Source organism: Culex pipiens, chromosome 2 (assembly GCF_016801865.2).
Source record: "Culex pipiens pallens isolate TS chromosome 2, TS_CPP_V2, whole genome shotgun sequence".
Taxonomy (NCBI): Eukaryota; Metazoa; Arthropoda; class Insecta; order Diptera; family Culicidae; genus Culex; species Culex pipiens.
The window spans coordinates 40,127,473-40,149,342 of NC_068938.1; the positions used below are offsets into that span (position 1 = coordinate 40,127,473).

A 21,870-nucleotide genomic window follows, 5' to 3' on the forward strand; every position below is an offset into this window, starting at 1 on the left:
ATGATGGTGCGAAAATGCATACATCTTTTTTGCACTCTTCATTACTACCTGATCGTCTTTGTTATCCTATCAAAGGCATATTGCGGCTGTGATAAAAAGCTTTTTATAACAACATTATATTGATGTTGACATTATGAAGACAAAGAAAGAAGCAATTATTCATGAATGTGCAATGGTTGAAGCTTCCTTAAAAAGGTATTTGTGAAGGTATAGGAGGGCGATTGTTTATTCAATAATTGCATTTTACATAGGGGGAAACACATTTCTTGACACTAATTAAAAAACATTCTCCGCAAAATGTAACTCTCAAAAGGCACTAGAAGCATATCAGACACCACCAATCCAATCATAAAATTCTTAAAAAAAGGTACGATTTTTTTTAAGTAATGGAACATTTTTCGAAAGTTTTAGTCTTAAGGTCAAAATTTTCCGAAATCACATCTATTTCGAAAATTCACTGCTCTGGTACAGCGTCATCCCGTTTTTGGCAACACGCCTTTTCGACATATTTCCTCTCATCAAAAATGATTGATGAAAATTTTTTCTTCTAAATCTAATCTTTTCTTCTAGACCTGATCAATCTTAAACTTCACACAATAATGAACAAAAAAATGGGGCAAATTTTTTTTTGAAATAACAAGCCTTAGTTCCAACATTTGCATGGAAAAAGTGTTTTAAAATGCATTTTACACTAGTCCAGATGTTTTGCAATCATAAGTTTTCAAAACATGTATAATTTGACGAAAACAAAAATTTTAGCAAAAAAAAAACCTTTTATAGTAGAGCGTCCAAATTCTAGGGTAACAAAAATCGTGGATAACGGCAATTTTTCAACAAATTTATCTGGAAATACCGGGATTTCCTGGGAAATTTTAAATTAATTGGAAATTGATCAGATCAGAAATTAGTGTGATGTTCAATTGATGACTTAATTTCATGTAAAAATATTGTACAACATGAAGAACATATTTTTTTTAATTTTTGTGTAATACCGTCATCAGGGGTGACATTGGGTCTTGGGGGTGCGGGTGAGATTGGGTCATACCAAAATGCTCAAATTTGTATGACCCGATCTCACCCCCCAGACCCAGTGTCACCCCTGATGATGGTACTTCAATACTACAATAAATATTAAAATCTTAGGTATGTTTGAGGAAATGTCATTTTGATACAGATATCGACAGTGAAAACTGTGCTGAAATTATGTTTATCTTGACAAATAACAACCCGGGCAGACAGTAATAACAAAATTCATGCCATTACAATAACAAATACTGTTAAAATAACATAAAGTGTTATGGAATCTTCTTGAAAAATCAACCGTCAAGAGTTTTATAACAGTTTATGTTATCATAACGAAGTTTGTTATTGGTCTGATATTAGTTGAAAGCCAAAACAACTTTGGAATAACATTTTTTGTTATGAAAGAATACCTCCAACTGTTATTGGGATGAGATCCCGCCCGTGTGGATCAATCGGACCGCGCACTGGACTCACAATCCGGAGGTCGCTGGTTCGAATCCCGCGGCGGGCGCTCTAAAATTCTTTGTGTAAATATGGGTATTCGGCGCCGTCGCTCCGTGCCATACTTTCAAACACTTAGGAGCCCAGGGCGGCGAAGTCCTTGTAGTTAAAAAGGAAGACACTAGTGGTTGGTACTAGCAATGGTGGCCGACAGCTATAAAGTCAACTTCGTTTCGTTATTGGGATGATCGGATTAGTTGTTAAAATAACAAAAAATAATAACAGAGATTTGTTCGTAGAATAACTCAAAATGTTATTAGTCTGTTATTACAATAAAAATCCAATAACAAAAAAAAATATAACGACGAATAACAAATCTTGTTATAAATAACATCAAATATTATTAGCCTATTATTTTTCAATATCAAAAAATGTTATTCCCAAGTTATTTCCGTCTGCTCGGGAATTCAAGAACAAATCTGATTGCGTTGTTTTTTGAAACTTTTTTTTTATTAAATCATATTTAATTTGAGTTTTTAATATTTTGTAGCTAAAAAATCTATTAGCGTTCTTAATTACATTCATTATAAAGTCTAGAGTTTGTTTTGAAAAGGTCCTATATTTTCATATGTTTATAGGACCTTTTAAAAAAACTCTAGAAGTATTTTTTGATGGAATGATGGTGTATGTTAAATGGTCTATAGCTTTAAAAATTACTTCGGTCAAATGTGATTTTAGAGCACAAAAATGTTTTAAATTAAAGGAGAAATTGATATATTATTCAATAAGGCTTCCATTTTTATAATTAACCCTCGTACGCCCATGATAACAATTCAAATTTAAATTAAAATGGTTTTAAACTAAAACGATTAAAATCTCTTTTGCTGGAAGGGGTTCTCACAAAGGGAAATACCTTATTTAAAAAAAAAACGAAAAAATGGCATAACACTTATGAATAATCACTGCTTCAGCATATAAAACAAATATTGTGTTCAAAATAAAAATACATATAATATTTAAAAATAACATCTCCCCTGCTTTGACCCAGAAAAAATCACGGCCATATCCTTGACGGTTCCAAAGAACAACAGCTCCACGCTTAGATTCTAAATGCGCATCATTAATAAATCTTAACAGGAAAATAAACAAAACTAGTGCATCACGTTTTCGAAGCGTCATAATAAATAAGACTGATAAGCCGCGCCGCGACCAGACACGCGAATCTCGACGCTGTCGTTGATAACCCACATCTATCAAATTTAACGTAATTGATTCTCGATTCTAGAACAAGAATTGCGCTTAGTAAAAAAGTAGTACACATCAAAACAGAGAAAAAAAGTTATTCTGGCTCCAGAGAGGATCGAACTCACGACCTTCGCGTTATTAGCACGACGCTCTAACCAGCTGAGCTATGGGGCCTCTTGATAATCGAGGCGGTTGATGCAATCTTTGAAAGTAACCTGTTTTTCCCCGGCAAGGACTGATTTACCTTAATCGAGGCGTATCACGCACCACGCGCCGACTTGACTTGAGGCGTCGTCGCTCCAAAGGTCCGTTATAATTTGCGATTGCGCACCACGCGGCGGCAGCTTCTCTAGTCTAATCAGAATCTGGTCGCGACAGACTTGGCGCTGATGAAGAAGGGCAATCACGTGTCGTTCGCGTGCCCCCTCCACCTTTATTATAGTACTGCAGCAGCAGTACTAGAACAAGTTATTCGAAAGCCCCAAACAGGGCAGGGAAAATTGCGCATAAACGTCGGTACAGTCCGTAAGTACCTGATCAACTACAACAATGTTGAGCGTCAAGTGAAGGTATTATTTTTAATTTTTCCTGTCCGAGATCGATGGCGATGAGGGCTAACACTCTCTCTACACAGAAGGCAATTATGGTCGTATAAAAATACCTTCTCCGTCATCGATCCGAGGATGGCCTTAAATAGAATGCCCAACTAGCCAGTGACGACGACGACGACGACGGAGCTGGCTCTTGAGCTAATCACTATATAAAGGCTTCCGGCGCGGGGTGGCCATCGGCCGTCGACGATTGATGGAGGGGTGGAAACCGAGCAAGGGGGATGATCTTGTTTTTATAATTAACACACTTATTGCTTGTTCGAATACCGCCCCACCAACCAGGCTGATTAATGGGAGGTTGGAGGTGGTTTCAGGCGATTTTAAAAACCGCTCGATACGACTTGCTTTATTGAAGGTTTTGGAACGTTTTTTGCAATTGATTGGAATGGACTTAAAAAAAAGAGTTTTATAGACAAGATGCATTTTGTTTTCTTAATATAGGCCGACCATTTAATAGTTCTTTTAAAACTTTTGGCATTGTTTAAGACCACCTTTTCAAAGCACGGCAAAGGAAAAAATAGCCATTGCTACACGCAGAAAAATCAGGCATATTTGAATCAACAAAACATTTTGTTGATTTGAAAATCATTATTTTTGTTGAATCAACGCTAAACGTCAAAGCAGCTTTTTCGAAACAACGAAAGACTTTTGTGGAATTGAGAAAATCAAGGTTTGTTTCAACGCAAAATCGGCGTTGATTATATTCAACAAAAATTTTGTTGATTCAAACCTCGTACAGGCTGATTCTACAAAACAATTTTCTGCGTGTACTTATAAAAGTGTCTTATAGAAAATATTCTCAGCTTTCCAATGCTTCAAAGAGCGAAATGTCTCATTAGAAAAAAGCTGAGAAATTCTTTTTTTAAGTTTTTTTTTGTTTTTAAATTTCATTATTATTTAATGGAAACTTTTTAACAACTGTTCAGGAAACTTGTCAAATTAAGTGTTTCATGTGTCATTTGCTCATCAAAATGTGCAAAAAAAAAACAGGAATCATATTTGAAGAAGGTTGGAAAATGCTATACATTTTGAAATATTAGTTTTAACTGAGTGTTTGAATATGTGGGATTAAAAAAAAAATAAACAAAAAAAAAGCAAAAAACAAATGTATATTTTAACCAGAAAGCTCGTCCAATTTCCCATAAGATTGTCTTTATCCACATTTCAATTTGAAGTATGGGCTCACAGATATAAGCTAATTGCATTACTCATTACTGAAAACTGAATATTTTTTTTAGTGTAGTTCAGTGGATGGTAGTAACCGATAGTAAATTAGCTTAAATCGTCAAAAAAAAAAACGAGTTATTTAGAAAAGTGGTCGAAGACAATCTTATGGGAAATTGGACGAGCTTTCCGTTAAAAAATATGTACATGACTGAAAAATCACGTCTGTCATATAGAAATTGTCAAAAACCATAAAAAAAAAACATTTTTTCAACATTTTTATTTATAAAACCGCTGTAACATCACAAGGATTGGACTTAGGACAGTGGTCAATATTGATACTTTTATGTAAAATTGTCTGAAGAATCGATTCCCGTATTCGGTTTTTGAAAATTTTGACGTTTAGAGCACTTTTCAAAAAAACAGTTTTAGTAAATGATTTTTGTATTTTTTTTAGGTGAGTTGCTCCATCCTGCATTTTTCGTGAGTATTTTTGAAACATTTTAGGCTATTTTCACAAACAATTTGAAAGATGAAAAATCGTGGGCTCACCTTCAAATTTGACTTTTAAACTTAAAAATCGAAAAATCTAATAAAAGTTTTTTTTCTTTCAGTGTATTTTTTTCGGAAAGCCCGTCAAATTTCCTACAATTTTGTCTTTGACCACTTTTTGATACGATGCAACGGCTTGGAGATCCAGCGATATTTAAGTTCCGAAAAAAAATATTTAAAACAAGTACACTGCCCATGATCGCATAAATGTCCCATATGCATTTTTAGCGATTTCGAGTTATTGATGCAGTTTGGTTCAAAACTGTGTGCTCTCTCGAAAGAGCCTATAACATCCAGTACTTTGTTCTAGAAATCAGGAGGAAATCCAGTTTTTTCGCGAAAACTTAACACGTAGCCTTATGTATGGGACAAACTTCAAATGCGTTTTTCTCAGCTTGCTGTTTTTGCATATGGGACATTTATGCGAACATGGGCAGTACGCCCTTCTCAAATGTCATTATTGCGTGAAACTAGCTCCATATACACAAAATGGCTTATATAGGCCTAGGATAACATGTCTACAAAGTTTCATTGAAATCGGAGAGGGTCGAGAAAAAAGAACCTAAAAAATTCCTGTTTTGGGCTGGAATTGCTCTATAAACTTAGTTAATTAAATATAAGCATTGATTTTTTCTTAGAAACTATATTAGCAATCTTCGCGATGATAGATTTGACGTAAAAATACAATCTGAACACCTTAAATCTGATTTTAACAAGATAAACTATGTTGATAGTCATAGTCATAGTCAACCCGGAATTCAAATTTTTTTTTTCAACGCAACTATTTTTTTAAGCATTATTGAAAAACCTTTTTTCAAAAATAGCGCATGGACGTTGTGTGGCGTACCCCAGTAAATTTCTTTAAAAAAAATCTTGATAAAAACCTTATCAGTTGCAAACTATTCCAAAAATAAATTGAAATCCTATCAATGTCACCCCGTTTTACGGTACGGTTTTTTTTTCGCAAAAAAAAAATTTCTTGTGTCTTTATAACAAATTTGAGCTCTACGACCCCATTTCAGTCAAATTTTAATAGTTGAATTTAAATTTCAAAATATTTTTTTTTAAATATTTTATCATAGTCATTTTGGCCACCATCTAGTATTTTAAAATTCTAAATCACTTAAGCGTAGTTTAGAGGTCAGTGTGATTCAATAATTCGAAGTGACATTTTTCCAAGGCCTTCTTCGGTTAATCAAAAATTTTCATATAAATTGATATTAAGTAACTAACTTTGTGGTTCAATTTTATTGGGCAAGTTTTGGGCCAATTTTTAGCAAGATTTTTTGTATAAACAATACCATTATACCATTGGGTTGAGATTTCTAAAAAATGTCCACGTAGTTTATGGATGGTCCCTATTTTTTGAGCAATTCTCACAAGAGTGATCTAATTTTTCGATTTTTTGTTCGTATATTTTTGACAGCTTAATATGGAATGCCTATAAAATATTAAAATATCGGTTCCTTGAGAACGTGTCGATGTGCACTCCAAACATTTTTATTTATTTAGGTATTTATAAATCATTTTAATATATTTTTTTTTATTTGGCCGTTGCAAACATTTTTTGAAGCTTATGTCCCTCGGCTCTCACCAAAGTCGAGGAGGAGGGGGGGAGGGGTTGGGAGGAGAGACAATAAATAATCACTGTTTTTTTTTCAAATATATAAGTATTGACGATTTTTTGTCCCCTGACTTCGGGCCGATTTTGACATTAAATTCAAAAGATATTGCAACGGCTTTAAATAATCATTTTTTAAATATGGTTTCCTTGTTCATAATATTCCAATATATTTGAAGATTGGACTTACAGTTGCTGAGAGAAAAACAAACAGGGAAATGAGGTTTTCAACCACAAAGCGTATAAACAATGTTTTGATTAAGATTAATACGATTGAACCAAAATTTGTGGATTTCTTCCTCTTTATATAAATCAACCATTTTTTTAATCCACAGAAATACAAAAAAATCCGTATTTCCTTACATATTTATTATGTTTTTCATATAAAAATTTGAGTCTACGAGGATTTTTCATTCAATAAGGCTGTTGCAAATATTTAAAAGGCTTATTCAAATCACACAACAGAAAAAAATATAACGATTGGAGTTTGTAGAACAGAATTAAGGCACATAATTGGGTCCTAAAATGAAGCTTAGATTGCTAATATTATTGTTTACAGCGATAAAGCTTATTTTTCTGAGTACAATGACCCTTTGTACGATTACAAAGAGTTTAAAATAGATTTTTAAATCAATTTTGAAAAATTAACCTCGCGGTCCTTCTTGACAGAAAAGCTCCTACTTGACAGCTCGTTCCAAGGAGACCATAGTTGATCCATCGCAAAAATGTTGTACTGTAAAAAAAAAAATTGCATCAAAATGAAAAAAAGTGATCAGAAATGGTTTTTAATCGTGTTTTTACCGTTGTACATAAAAATTTACATAGGGCTTTAGTACCCAATTGAATGAAAAGATCCGGAAGTAGATAGAGGAGGCGATACTGGTTGCAGGCATTTTCTCAATCACGAATAACCAACACAGTTTTTTTTTTTCAAGTTTCACTTTATTTTAATAAATTTTTCAATATTATATCCATTGTTTATCTTTCGCTTAGTAAGATTTGACAGTAGTTTACTTCTTTTTTGTTTATTATCATTAGCAAGTATATGATACAGAGTTGAATTTAAAGTTCTTATAGGGCTGAGTGTGTGTGTTTTTGTCTGATTATATTATGTCGTACACTTTAATTGGAAAAATATATAAAATAAAAAAGACTATACATAAAAACAAATGTTACAACGCGCGCACGACGACTGGAATAGGGAGAGTAATTAAAAGCAGAATTCTTTCTTTTTTTCAGTATGAATAGTTGAACTAAACCTATATAAACAAGTATTTAGAATCTCTCACTTATGATAACGCGCGCGCACCTTGAGGGGCGCCCAAATAATAATTATACAGTTTGCGCGTTCACGCAGAAAATAGTAACGACCGGTTTGATTTATCCCATTTTTTTTTGTTTTGTGTATTTTTCCTTTAAGATTTTAATTTGTTTCGTTAATCCACCTAGTTTCGAATATTGACTGCGTGTTTTTTTTTGTTTGTTTGACCCATTTATATGTGTTTATATTCGAAATATGTTTTTCATCATCATGCGTACAAAAAGCTTACGTTGGCAAATTTATTGAGTTCTTATTACATCTAGTGGTTGTGTTTGCTGTCTGTGTTTTGTTTATTCTTTTGTTTTCGCTACTACAAAGTTGAACATATTTGTTTTACGTTTCCTTTTAATTTCGCTATGTTTGTTCACTTTTAAATGTAACTGCTTTTTTCCTACTATTGATTCTGCCTTGATGATGGGATATTGTAAATAAAACAACTTTTACTGTTTAAATGGTATTTGCTGCTTTGCTGGAAGAATGTTCTTGTTTTTTTTTCTTTTCGTTAGTGTTGTCTCTCTATCTATCGATTAGTACATTATTCTGTGTGAGTGTCTTTAGTAAGAGTTCGCGTGTCCATGTTCTTTGATTATACTTTTCCAGTGTTTTGTTTTTGTTTCGCTATAAATAATTTTGGTATTCGATTAGCTATTGTTCGGTGTGTGTGTGCCTGTCTGTGATGAAGAATGAGTATGTGAGATAGTAACTGCGCGCGCCAAGTAGAACGAACGAAACTGGCAGTCTGAAATCTTGTTTTGCAACTCTCAGAGAAATGGAATTTACCTCTAGCTTAGCGATTTCGATGAGTCTTTTTGTGTGTGTGTTTATTCAATAATTTTCTAATACATAATATTTCGTCCAAAAAAAGCATTTGATGCAACACGTTCTTCTTTGTTTCCATTTTTTTTTTCATTCATTTCCGAGTTAAAGTTAGGTAATATCGAGTTGATGTTGTGTTTGTGTGTGAGAGAAGAGAAGAGCGAAGCAAGAAAGAATATAGGCTGGCAAAATTTTAAGGGAACAATCAAGCGTGCACACCAACTTTAACAGCGATCTCACATAAAATTGCAACAGCTGAGAAAAGCAAGTTAGGGCGCGCTCACGATAAGAGATAGTGGGAAAGTGATAGCCAACGCGACGCGACGAAAGGATTTGGTGGAAAGATAGGGTGCTGACGAGAGTTTTTGCCAGGGAAGCAAAGTTTGTCGATTGTTGTGAATTTAAGGTTGTTTTGTTTTCCTCTTTTTGTCTATTGTTTCCTACCCACTAAACTAGCAAATGATTCGCCAAAAGGTTGAGCCTTTAACATCCATTTCGAATGGGTTTCTATTGATTTTTTTTTCTTCTAAATGGTTTTCTTTCTTTTGAGGCGAAATATTGTTATCTTTTTTTTTGTTAATGAGTCTTTGACCGATTTTAAACTTGCATAACATCTAATGGTTATCCGCTAAACTGGGCTATTTGGGGGAGGAGTTTTCTACGGAATTGTGGTGTGGTGTTCTCTTTTCTTAATTTTAGTACGGGATAAGGTTGCTGTTAGTGAACGTATTATTTCCGAGTCAAGACTTGAAAAGTCGAATATTAAAATTGAAAAAAAGCAATAATATGCCAATGCTGCTGCCAAAAGAATGCAAAACTTTGAATGTTTGATTAAAAAAATCCGATCCACGATCAAAAAGTGTTCATAAAAAATGGAAAAATTAAGTCGGAAATATCGTGTTTTTTAAAGAGAATTTCAACAAAATTTGCCTGCAGTTTTTTTTTCAGATATTGCCCAGATATTCAATAATCTAAATTTGATGTCATAAAATTGCAGAAAATTAAGTCATCTATTAATTTGCGTTTTAAAATTTAAATGTCCTTTCCTGATTGAGGAAAGGCTGCTATGTCACAGAAAATAAACATCATTTGTAACTCAGTTTTATGTAGGTATGCAAAATCAAAAATGTAAAATGCCACCATACGAAAAAGCAAGATACTCAAATCTAATCATTTTGAGAAATTTGTTTTAAAGATCATTCAAAAGAGGAGAAAAATTTTGATTTTTTTTAAATGGTTGCTTTTTAGAAAATTGTGAATTAATAAATTAAAAAAATCAAAACATTCAGATTTTTTAAATTTAAATAATTTGAAAATTAGAAAAACTGGAAAATTTCCAAGTTCAAAACCAAATAAAAAATAATTCAAATATTCTAAAATTTAAAATTTACCCATATAACAAAGTTCAACTCAAAACTTCAATGCTTTAAAAAAATGAATTTTCAAAAATCTAAAAAGTTTTTTTTTATACAGTCCGACCTTGATTTTCCGAAACCCCGATTATCCAACGTTTCGATTTATCTAGATTTAATCTAGATTTATTTTTAAAGTTCCTATTAGCTATTTTGTTTCATATGTTTATAGGACCTTTAAAAAAACTCTAGAAATATACCTAATAAGTTGAACTCAATACTAAAAATCTTTAAAATATAAATTATTCTGAAGCCGAAATCTTTAAAACAACATCCGAAGACTTCGTATAGACTTCAGATAATGAACACTTTTTTTTTGCTAAATTTTATTTTTGAGGTGAAATTTTACATTTTGTTTGCCTGATACATTACAAAAAAAATTGCAGAACCCCAGTGTCGCCATTTTGGCCACCATCTTAGATAAAACAAAACCAGATTACCTTAGAATATTTTTGAGGTAATATTTCTGGTCTGAGGTGCAAATTTTGATAAATATAAATATTTCGTTATTTTAATATCTGAAGATTTTATAATATGACGAGAAATTTTGGCGAGGACAATTTTTCAATTTAATTTTTTGATTTGCTGTTTTTTAATATTGAAAGTTTGAAATTTTGATTATTACATAAGTTCTTTTCCTAATGACCTTCTCTCAGGAATACTGTTCTGAACGAAATTTCCGGTTACATCATGTTTGAATGTTTCACAAGATTGTTATTAGACATTGCAACTAGAGTGAAGAATGTCAAAATGAAGCAATTTCTAGCACACTTCAAGACAGTTTTTAGAAAATATACACCAAAACAGACTATTTGGCGACTAAAACGGGCCAAACATTTCATTCACTTTGAAAAATATTTGCAACGGCATTACTGGCGAAAAAAAAATGCTTGATTTTTTTAAGCAAACCCCTTCATTTTAATGAAAATTTCAGCATTTTTCTCAATGATAATTCCTTTAACTCACAACAACCTTGTAGGATTTTTTTATGGACAACTTTGAAACATAAGCCACGCAGCAACAAGTTTGAATCTAGCGCTTTGTGGTGCAACTGCTCTGCTGCTCTCTATGGGGAGTAGGTTCCGCTTAAAAAAAATCTACGAAAATGCACTTTCAAAGTTCAAATTACACAGCGCTACTGCTTTGCTGTTGTTGACAGCTTTGAAATAGTTTTGATTCTTTTCACTCGCTTTCTCGCCAACTTTATTTGCCTTCTCGCGCGTACTTTACACCTGACTAACCTAAAGAAGAGTCGAAAATGAAAACTGTACAAAATAAAGATTCAAAGGTAAAAATAACTCCTTTTCTTTTTTCTCGTAACTCACTTTTCTATTTCGTTCGCTCGCGTTTTCCCGGTTACGCCCTTTTATGTAAATAAATAACTTAGTAATTACAATAAAAATACACATCTCTTCTGTTCGTTTTCTCCCCAAATATCACCCCGTTCCACGGCGCGAATCCCCCTCATCGTGTTATCCAAACCAAATTACTTTCGGTTTTCCCCTTTTGTGCACAGCTCTATTCGCGTTTGCCGAAAGTGTTCACGAATCAAAAATGGTTACAAAACTTGGATTACCTTCCTCCCTCCCTCCCCTTCAGCAGGAGACCCTTATCGCGCGACTTCGCATGACTTCCTTATCGTTTACACTGTGCTCTACCACGCGCCGCTCGCCGCTTACTTCTTCTTGCCGCCACCGGCCACGATCGTGGCGCCACCGGCACTTGCGCCTCCGGCGGCGGCCCCCTCGTGCTGTCATGCGGACGTTTCGTTCTCCATCCAGCCCTCGCTGTCGTCGTCGCTCTCCGAGTCGGACGACTCGCTCAGCTCGATGGCGACGCGCCGCGCCAGAATCGAGGCCACGTCGTGCAACCGCTCGATCGTGCGGTCATTCTCCTTGGCGTCGTTCCGCTGCTCCACTTTGCGCAGCTTGATTCCTGCGAGAGAGAGAGAGAAAAGAATCAGAATCAACCCTTGAGCAAAGTCTACACTTCAACTCACCATCGCGGATGGCCTTCATCAGGTCGGACCGCGGGTCCTCGTACGCGATCTTCTCCTGCGGCGGGATCTTCTTCAGCTGGTGCATCTGGCCCATGATGAGGTTACCGTTGGGCATGCCGCCGCTCATGACATCGCCGTTCGCCAGCGGAGGTTTCGAGGGGCTCAGCGGGCCGTCCAGCAGTGGGGGTGGCGGCGGAGGTGGCGGTGGGGCCACGTTCGGCGGGGACTGCTTCGGTGATAGCTGGAAGCAAGAGGGACGGCGATAAAGTGAGCAGGGATCATAACAATTTGACGGAACGTGGACTTGTTTATCGTCTGGGAAGTAAACGGAGCGTTATACACGAGAGGGAAGGAGCGATAACGCGAGGACTTGATGAGAGACAGTAAAAATAACATTGGTATCAATTCGGTTCGTTTGGAAGGAACTTTAGAATATTATGAACCTGTAACATTTAACATAAACCTGACAATGTAAAAAAGGTAAGTAAAACAATGTGCGTCAAGAAGCTCTAGCCGAGCTTATTATTTTGTTATATCCATTTTGAAAATTGAGATAGTTTTGCCAAATCGAATAAGTTATACGAATCACTGTTGACCGTTGGCGTTCACATACTGAGTAAAATTCTTGTAGAACATTAAATTTTCTACAACTTTGTCAAAAATAGGCCGGCATCGAAATTATGGTAAAGTCTAGTTTGTATCAGACTTTGATTATGCTGATCTCAATCCCTAGTATTAGGTTGAGAAGCCTTCGCGCTGCATTTGAGGACCAATTTCAGAATGACAGAGAAACTGTCGGCTAAATGCTGAGGTCATTGAGCATTGTCCCGCCCATCTAATCATAGAGCAAGAACCAGGCGGGTACTCGACCTAGCAGTTTCATTTTGATTAGATCTCACGTCAAATAATATCACCATACCGAAAACGACATTTGAATTCATTGTTTTTTTTTTCGAACTATGAGCAAAAATGTAAATTTATTGACAAAATCACGAAAATGTTGTTTTTTTCGAGGTTTTAAAATAAGCTTTCTGAAAAGTTGGATTGTTTGAAAGAGTTCGTTTAATGCTTATAATGTTACTAGATGTTACTACTAAGGTAATCAAACAACAACCGAACCTTTAAATCATTTAGAGGCTTGGTGGTGGAAGTGTTAAATTAAAATCCACTTGGGGGCAGAATGGACCACCCTTATCCTGCCTTATAAAAACAATCAAAAGTTTCGGAATTTGAGCTAAATGGATTATTTCACTCCTGGTAGCTTCACAAATCACTTTTAATGCAACATTAGTTGATTTTTTACTTGTTTTGATGCTTATTTGTAAAAATAGTGTCTTATTTCAACCTATTAACACTATTTTCAAAAATGTTTGTTTTGGTAAGTGACTATTTTCATAAAAGTGGTCTAACTTCATAGAAACTATGTTAGAAAGGTCCCTTAAGTCATTTCTTATCTCCCTTCAACGTTGTATTAGACGATATGGCTTGTTTTCTAAGGTGGCCCATTCTGCCCCGCACCCTGGAAATGCAGCCGAATTTTTTTTTTGAATTGCATCAAAAATAGTTTTAAAATAAAAAAAATCATCAGCCAAGTATACAACATTGAAGGGAACATCCCAAAGCATAAGCCTACACTGAATTCATAAATTTTTATGTTATTCTATGGTTTTTTGGCGCATTTTACTTAGGCGGGTCGTTCTGCCCCTCCTGCCCACATTTAAGCCTCTACAACCCAACCCCAACCAATTTTTCAACAAATTTTTGATCTTTAAAAAGCATTGGATAGAAGAACTCTTAACATTTTAGAACATTTATGGGTTGGAAGTTTTACTTGTTTCATGTGACTTTGCCAATGTTTTTAAAAATGTCATTTTTTTAGAGGTTAACTTTGGCTGTGTTTTTTACTGACATTTTCTATATTTTAAGTAAAAAGAAGTATTGCACACTTTGCACCAAATTCTCCACCCTTGCAAATAATATCTGCACACCAAATATTTGCACACTTGAAATCCTACCCCTTCTCCCCCCCTCTCGCCTAGAGTGGTGCGTGTCTCGACTGAGCTTTGTTGCTTTCGACCACTTTAGAACAGTTTCAAACTAGGGTGTGTGTCTTGGATAGTTTTTTTTTCTGCTGTAGTTTGAGGTGTGCACTTTGTTGGAGAGCTTTCCACAAATTGCACGATTTTCTAAAAATCTCTGAAATCCGCAATATGCAGTAATTTTTGTAGTGTCCCAGACTATTCCTCTGCGCATTTTTCTACAATTTAAATGATAATGGTGCCATTTTATAGCAGAAAATGTGAAAAACAAGCAAAAAGTTGAAAAGTGACTGTAAAAACATGAAAAAATTAGATAGGCAAAATGTGGTGGTAGAATAGGCCAAACACTACCAAAAACAAACATAAACTAAACAAGATAAATGCAAATTAAAATACTAAAAATGAAACAAGAAAAACATAAAACAAGAGAAGTAAAGTTTTTCGTAGAACAAAAGTTGCTCAAAATGACCTCCTCCTAAATACGAGAAAAATAAAAAATTTCGAAAAAAAAATTGGGCTGTAGAGGGTTAAGGTTGAAATTCCAATTCAAACGTTTTCGAAATTTGTTTTTTTTGAATTTATTTAATTTTAGAAGTTATAAGTCTGTATTAATTAAAATTTAAATTAAATTTTCTTCTTTTCAGAAATTAAAAAATATTTTCTGGAATTTAATTTTTTTAGTTATTTTAAAGTTTTAAGGTCTTGTTTTATTTTTTTGTAAGGTCGTTGCGAATATTTTAAGGTTTATGTGCCCCTCCCCCCCCCCCGCCTCTTCAAAATCGGCCCCAAAAATAGAGAAGCAAAAATATTTTTTTTAAAAATTCAGAATTTTAAAGAAAATAGAAAATGTTTGGCTTATTTGTTATAAGGTCCTATAAGGGTAATTCTCCGCCAACTCACACAGCAGTTGCCCCGACCCCTCTTCGATTTGCGTGAAACTTTGTCCTAAGGGGTAACTTTTGTCCCTGATCACGAATCTGAGGTCCGTTTTTTGATATCTCGTGACGGAGGGGTGGTACGACCCCTTCCATTTTTGAACATGCGAAAAAAGAGGTGTTTTTCAATAATTTGCAGCCTGAAACGGTGATGAGATAGAAATTTGGTGTCAAAGGGACTTTTATGTAAAATTAGACGCCCGATTTGATGGCGTACTCAGAATTCCGAAAAAAAGTATTTTTCATCGAAAAAAACACAAAAAAAGTTTTAAAAATTCTCCCATTTTCCGTTACTCGACTGTAAAATTTTTTGGAACATGTCATTTTATGGGAAATTTAATGTACTTTTCGAATCTACATTGACCCAGAAGGGTAATTTTTTCATTTAGAACAAAATTTTTCATTTTAAAATTTCGTGTTTTTTCTAACTTTGCAACGGAACCTCGGATTCGTGATCAGGGATAAAAGTTACCCCTTAGGACAAAGTTTCACGCAAATCGAAGAGGGGTCGGGGCAACTTTTCCCGATTTCGTGTGAGTTGGTAGAGAATTACCCATAAACAAATGTAAACACTGAATGTATCCCTTTCAGACCTTATGTCAATGCCCATCGGAGTAAGCGGAATAACGGTAAATATTTTTTTTTAGATTTTTAAAAAAATCCTATAATAAAGTGACCTTCTTAGTAAAAAAATATCTAAGAAATTTTTCAATTTAACTTTGCAATTTTCAGAAATTTATATTTAATTTTGTAGATTTTGTTTTATAGTACCAATGTCTCTTAAACCAATGGTCGAATTTTCTATGTTAATAAATGTTTTTTTTTAATTTTCTGATCCTTTCGGAAACAATATTTTAAATATTTAGAAATTATTTCTAGAATTTTAAAAGGGCATAAAATTCGAAATTTAACCTTTTTGAAACGTTAGTCTTTAAATTAATATCTTTTAAGTACTTTTCGATTTCAAATTTGATTTTACATAAAAAAAACTTGTGAGTAAGATTTCTATTTAAAAAATACAGATTTTTCAAAAAATCATAACTTGAAGGAATTTTTTTTCTCGATACTATTCTTACTATTGCTCAAAAATTGTGGTTTTTGTGTCCCCTGATTACCAAAAAAATATGCTTTCTTTGGACTTGGACTAGAAGTTGAATAAATTTCTTAAGGAAATCCCAAATAAATTATTTATTTCACCATGAAATGTTAAAAAAGAAGTACTCGAAGCTTGAAGGTGTTAACTTGAATTTATCACATGGGAAACAGCAATTAAAGATAGTTAGTAATTGAAGAGTAAAAGTGTCTAATTAACACATCAACTAGCTCGTTCTGTTGCTTTGTCCGATTTTCGGTTTGTTTTAGTTTCAAACGTGTATTCGAGTTCCCTCAATCAGCAGAACTTTTTGAAAAATGCTTTTTTAAAAACCAACTATTTTTATGTTTATGATTTGAAACCGGCAGAAAAACAAGCATTTTCCACTAAATTCCCCGAGCATCTGCTAAAGGAACCTAAATGGACAGAAGGTCAAATGCAATCAACCACATTTGCTCGTGTAAATAATTACTAGCGACAACGCAGGGAAATTCAAAACCGACATTTTGTTACCAAACACGATTAACACCCAATTACGCTTCAACGCGTATCACTTTTTTTTCGTGCCGTTAACACCATATCACATTACATTTCGGCTCCAGTCCGACTGAAGGGGGTGGATTAGTAACAGCACAATGTAGCTTTGCGTGGTACCTTTAGTTCTACTTTTCCTCATTTCACTAGCTAAAGCGAATGCAAATCGAGCTGCGAAACTATTTGAGAAGATTTTTTTAAAATTGGGTTTCGGTAACAAATAAACGTGGGACTCACCTGTTCCGGGATCGGCGGCGGCGGGGGCAGGTCGTTCATCGAGATCTGGTTCAGCTGCAAGTTGAGGTTGTTCAGATTGTTGATCTGCTGGTTGAGCTGGGCCAGCGCGATTTGGTTCTGGTCGATGACGGGCTGCTGCTGCTGCTGGTGCTGGGGCGGCAGTTGGGGCAGTGCCGGCTGCCCGTTGGCCCCGAGCTGGGGCGATCCGGACCGCGAGTTGCTTCGGTTGATCAGGAGCTTGGCGGCGACGCCACCGTTCGGGAGGTGCGGCGGTGACTGCATGCCCTCGGGGATGGGTGGCGGCGGTGGCAGATTGTCCCGACCCGTCGACATACTTCGGCCACGGGTGGGAGTGTTGGCGTTCGATGCGTTTGGCGTGCCTCCGCCGCTTCCCGTCGAGGGAGGCGCCGGCGGAGGCTGCGATGGTCGCGATTTCGACCGGGATGGGGTTCCCGGCGCGTACAGGCTTTCCTGGGACATTTGGCTCGAGTTGGCGGTACCGTACATGGGCTGGCCGTTGTACTCGTCGTAGATTGGTTGTTGCTGCTGCTGTTGCTGGTAGCTGTTGGCGCCCTGCATCATTTGCTGCTGCTGGTAGTGGGGCGAGGGCGGGGCGTAACCTCCGCCGTCGACCTGCGTTTCCGGTTGGTAACTTCGTCGCAGTTCGATCGAGTTTGGCCGGGCCGCCATCGAGTTCCGCGAGTCGTAGATGATGTTGCCGCCCATGGTGCTGTTGTAGATGGCTTCCTCGTTGGCTTGCGCGATCGCATTTGGCGTTCGGTAGATCACGTTGTTCGGCATGAGCGTTTCGCCGTGGCCGATCGCCCGTTGGCGTTGCTTTTCGCGCGTATTGTGCGGTGCCCGCGGTCGCTTCTTCTGGCGTCCTCCGCCCTCGACGCCACCGGCGCCGTCACGCGGCTTGTGCACCTTCTTGCCACGGTCGTGCATCACCCGCTCGGTGTCCTTCAGCATCTCCTGTCGCCACAGCTCGAAGAAGTAGTTCGGGTCGGTGTAGAACTTGAGCCCGTCCTTGCCGTCGTCCCGGTAGCAGTTGAGCTTGTCCAGCGGGGGCGGCTTGTCGCAGGCCTAAAATGAAGTTCTAATTAGTACGAGCACCAGGATCTTAAGGCGAACCCTCTTACCTGATACACCTCCAGCATCGCCGTCGGCATCGTGGCCCGCGAGAAGATCTGCTGGTCGAACATGGTGGCACTTTTGAACGCCTTCTTCAGCTGAATGTCCTGCAGCGAGACCTCCTCCACCGTACTGTCCAGCTGCGTCACCTTGATGGCGAGCCGGTCGATTCGCGCCTGCAGCGAGTTGGCCCGTTCGGCCAGATTGCCGGCGTCCCGCGTCAGCTCCCCGAACAGATCTTCGGCGTGCTTCGACAGCGACGACAACTGCCGCACGATGTTCGTCAGCGTCGTGTTGGTGACCGTCTCCAGCTCGGCCGGAAGCTCCTCCCGGACGTACACGGACCGGGCCACGTACACCGGCTGGACGAGGCGCTTCGGCAGCGGCATGATGAGTTACGCGGCGTTTCTCTCTGTTGGGGTAGTAGTCTCCTCTGTTGATGTGTCGACTGCGCGACGCAGTTAAGCAACCTTTTTAGTGGCGCGGTAACCGCATCTTCGCACAACCTGTGAAGCGAGAGAGCGAAAAGGGAAATTTAATTACTTTGCCTTTGGGAAATGGAACAAGTTTGCTGTGAACCCTAGAAACGTATCATTTTCTTTTAAAAAACGCACCTTTTTCAAAACGACCCAAAAAAAAATAGTCGTGATTAAAGTCGTGTGCCACAACCTCGAACCCCACTTTAGGTCACACTGACTCACTGCACCGGCGGCGGGGACTCGGACGGAAGGGAGGAAGTGGGCGATTATGTTAATTGAAAATTTTCCCCACGGCGGCGCTGCGACACAGCGAGACAGAGATGCTGTTTTGCTCCAGATTGGATCATCACTCGCCGCCGTCTTGGAATGTCGCCGGAGACTGGTTGCTGCTGCCTAGTTATAGAGAAATGTGTACTAACAACGCGCACCAAACTGTCGGTTCGTGACAAAAATCGGCGATAATTGGATGCGGGCCACCACCGTGTTGGGCAATTTGTTTTCGGGTGAAGAAATTTGGGCGATAATTGAGAAAACAAATTTTAACGATATGAGAAGGTTATGACACGGCCTAAAAACATATCCCATGTTTTTTTTAAGGTGCAAAAAACAGATTTTGAAATATCCGCTCTATTATTTTCAATTACGTTAACGAAGGTTTCGACCTTTTAAAGTAATTTATGAACGAAAGCTTGATTTTAAAATTTTGAAAGCATTTTTACCAGAACAAAAACAGAGATTTGACATTTATTCCGTTTCCGTCTCTAATTGTCGATCTTTAGATTCTCCATAAGCATTACTTTTGAGAAGGTCTACAAATAGATAATTTTTCTGATTTTTAATGTCTCAAAGAGAAAATTGTACACGATGCGAATTCTGTCGGGATTTGTTTCATTCGGTCTAGTTTTGAGTCCCAAAGCCTGGTATTGAAAATTGTCAAGTTTTATTTAGTTGTTTAATAGTTATGCAAACAAACAATTTTGGTGGATGTTAATAAAGGGTTGATTTTACAGGCGATAAAGTTAGTAAAAACTTGCGAATAAACTGTTTTCTTAGCTTGTAGTAAAATAAAGGTCGTCGATGGTGTCATTCAGTCATAGAGAAATGAATAATAGTTCTGGATTTAGAGACAGAAATAGTAAATGGAATTAAAAATGAATCACTATGTGTAAAATACTTTTACAAAAAAGCAATTTTTTGACTGATGCATTCTAAATCAAGATTTTAATATTTTTTCTGAGATAAACATGTGCCTTAACTGAAATCGCTTTTTTTCGCTGGATTCAAAGCAACTAAAAAATTACCGAACCAGCAAAAAAACTTCTATTTCTGCAGGACTTAAACAAACCAGTAAAATTAAATTGCTGGTATTAGTGAAAAACATGGCCAATTTAGCAAAAACTTTGTCAAACATAAGCAAAATCGAATCATGATAATTTATCTGCTGATTTGGCGATGGAGTTTCTTTCCGTGTACACCAGCGATGGAATAATCATCATCAAAAGAAAATCATTGGACGTTCATCAAGAGAAAAAATCTGAAAGGAGCATGGCTCTCCTCTCTCGCGCACGAAAGATCAGTAAAAGGAATCTAAAAAAATCATCATCTTGATTATTCGGAGGAACATCTTTTACACTACTACACTTGCAAATGTAACGTTACACGTCGAAAAATGACCTGTCACATTTTGTAGATGGGCAATGTGTGTAAACAAAGTGAAATAAACACTTTTAAGTGGTGCTGACAAGGAAATTCACAAAAAATCATCAGCAGATTGATTTTCTTGGAGAAGTTCGGGGGCGATTTTCTTTTGCGTGATTTGCCTCCTCCTTCTTTCGTGGGTGAAAAAAGTTCGCAAGCGAAATTGATTTTTTTGAGATTATTCCATCCCTGGTGTACACAAAGGAATGCAAACTTATTTTGACTTAAATTGATAACACGGAGAAAAATTGCGCTCTCAACTGTCGTTCTACTAATTGTCCTGTGTTCAAAAAAGTGCAACTGAGAAAAACACGATTGAAATTTTTCGACCGTTTTTTGTGTTTCTACGCATAATAGGGTCCTAAAGTAAATTTGTATGCACAACGATTAGAAACACGCTTAAAAACCATTTCTGATCACTTTTTGTTATTTTAATGCAAAAAAAAAAGTTGACAAGACGTCATTTTTTCGATGGATCAACTATGGTCCCCTTGGAAAGAGCTGTCAAGTGGACCTTTTATGTCAAAAGGACCGCGAGGTTAATTTTTCGAAATTGATTTTAAAATCCATTTTAAACTCTTTGTGGTCGTACAAAGGGTCATTGTACTCAGAAAAATAAGCTTTATCGATGTAAACAATAATATAAGCAATCTAAGCTTCATTTTAGGACCCAATTGTCCCGTGGGTCCCTATTCACCCCATAAGTCCCTAATCATCCCAGTTAGCAGTTTATCACTCTTAATTGTAATCCTCTTGCTATACAATAGGTAAACAAGACACAATACTTAGTAAAACTGATGAATTAGCCGAGCTTCAGTGGCCGTGAGGTTACGGGTTTCGCCTTGTAAGCGGAAGGTGATGGGTTCGATTCCTGTCTGGCTCGGCATAGGGAATACTGACCGGTAGGGGATGGGTTTCGACTAGCGGCGTGCTGGGTTTCCAATCCAGAGGTCGTGAGTTCGATTCTCATACCGGGATGATGAAGTTTAAAAAAAATAAAAAAATCTTGAAAGAAAATTCTTGGTGGGACAATTATGCGTAGAAGTACAACAATGGGACAAACAGACTTGGTGTTGTTTTCAATGAGTTTCCGAACAAAGTACTAAATTTTATGTGTTTTTCGAAAAGTAAACGTCAAAATAAACCTAAAAATGACAAAAAGTCAGAATCGACCAAAAATGACATGGGAACATTATGCGTAGAACGGCAGTCCAATAAAGGCAATTTTAATGATTTTAGATGTTTTTATGCTTTTTGAGGATCCAAAATTTTATAATTTTTTCGCAAGAGTTTTTGGAAACAATGCGAAAATTTTAATTTATACAGAATCTTTTCAGTTGCTACATAAGCAAATTCTCAATAATAATAATAATAACTTGATTTGGATTTTTTTTTATTCAACTAATCATTCTAAAATGTAAATAAAAACATTTTCCCACATCAATTAACATTATAGCGACTTTCCTCCAGTGAGTGGATCAGTTTTACGACAGTACTTTACCGGCTCAACCGGTCT

General features: G+C 36.7%; 1 protein-coding gene and 1 non-coding gene across 6 annotated transcripts in view; both read right to left on the minus strand.

The window, feature by feature from the left end:
* Positions 1-2,809: 2,809 nt before the first annotated feature.
* On the minus strand, positions 2,810-2,883 carry Trnai-aau (transfer RNA isoleucine (anticodon AAU)). The gene has a single exon. It is a non-coding gene; the product is annotated as a tRNA-Ile (tRNA).
* A 5,218-nt stretch (positions 2,884-8,101) lies between these two features.
* Positions 8,102-21,870, minus strand: part of LOC120419902 (actin-binding protein WASF3) — a 48,879-nt gene continuing 35,110 nt past the window's right edge. For 4 of the 5 annotated variants that reach the window (XM_039582782.2, XM_039582772.2, XM_052707511.1 and 1 more), the window contains 4 exons: positions 18,186-18,683; positions 17,044-18,129; positions 12,206-12,446; positions 8,102-12,141 (listed from right to left, as the gene is read on the minus strand). In XM_039582782.2, coding sequence (XP_039438716.1) covers positions 11,960-12,141; positions 12,206-12,446; positions 17,044-18,129; positions 18,186-18,566 — 1,890 coding nt within the window. In that variant the 5' untranslated portion in view covers positions 18,567-18,683 and the 3' untranslated portion in view covers positions 8,102-11,959. The remainder of the gene's footprint in view (positions 12,142-12,205; positions 12,447-17,043; positions 18,130-18,185; positions 18,684-21,870) is intronic. The other variant, XR_008212020.1, reaches the window with a different exon arrangement.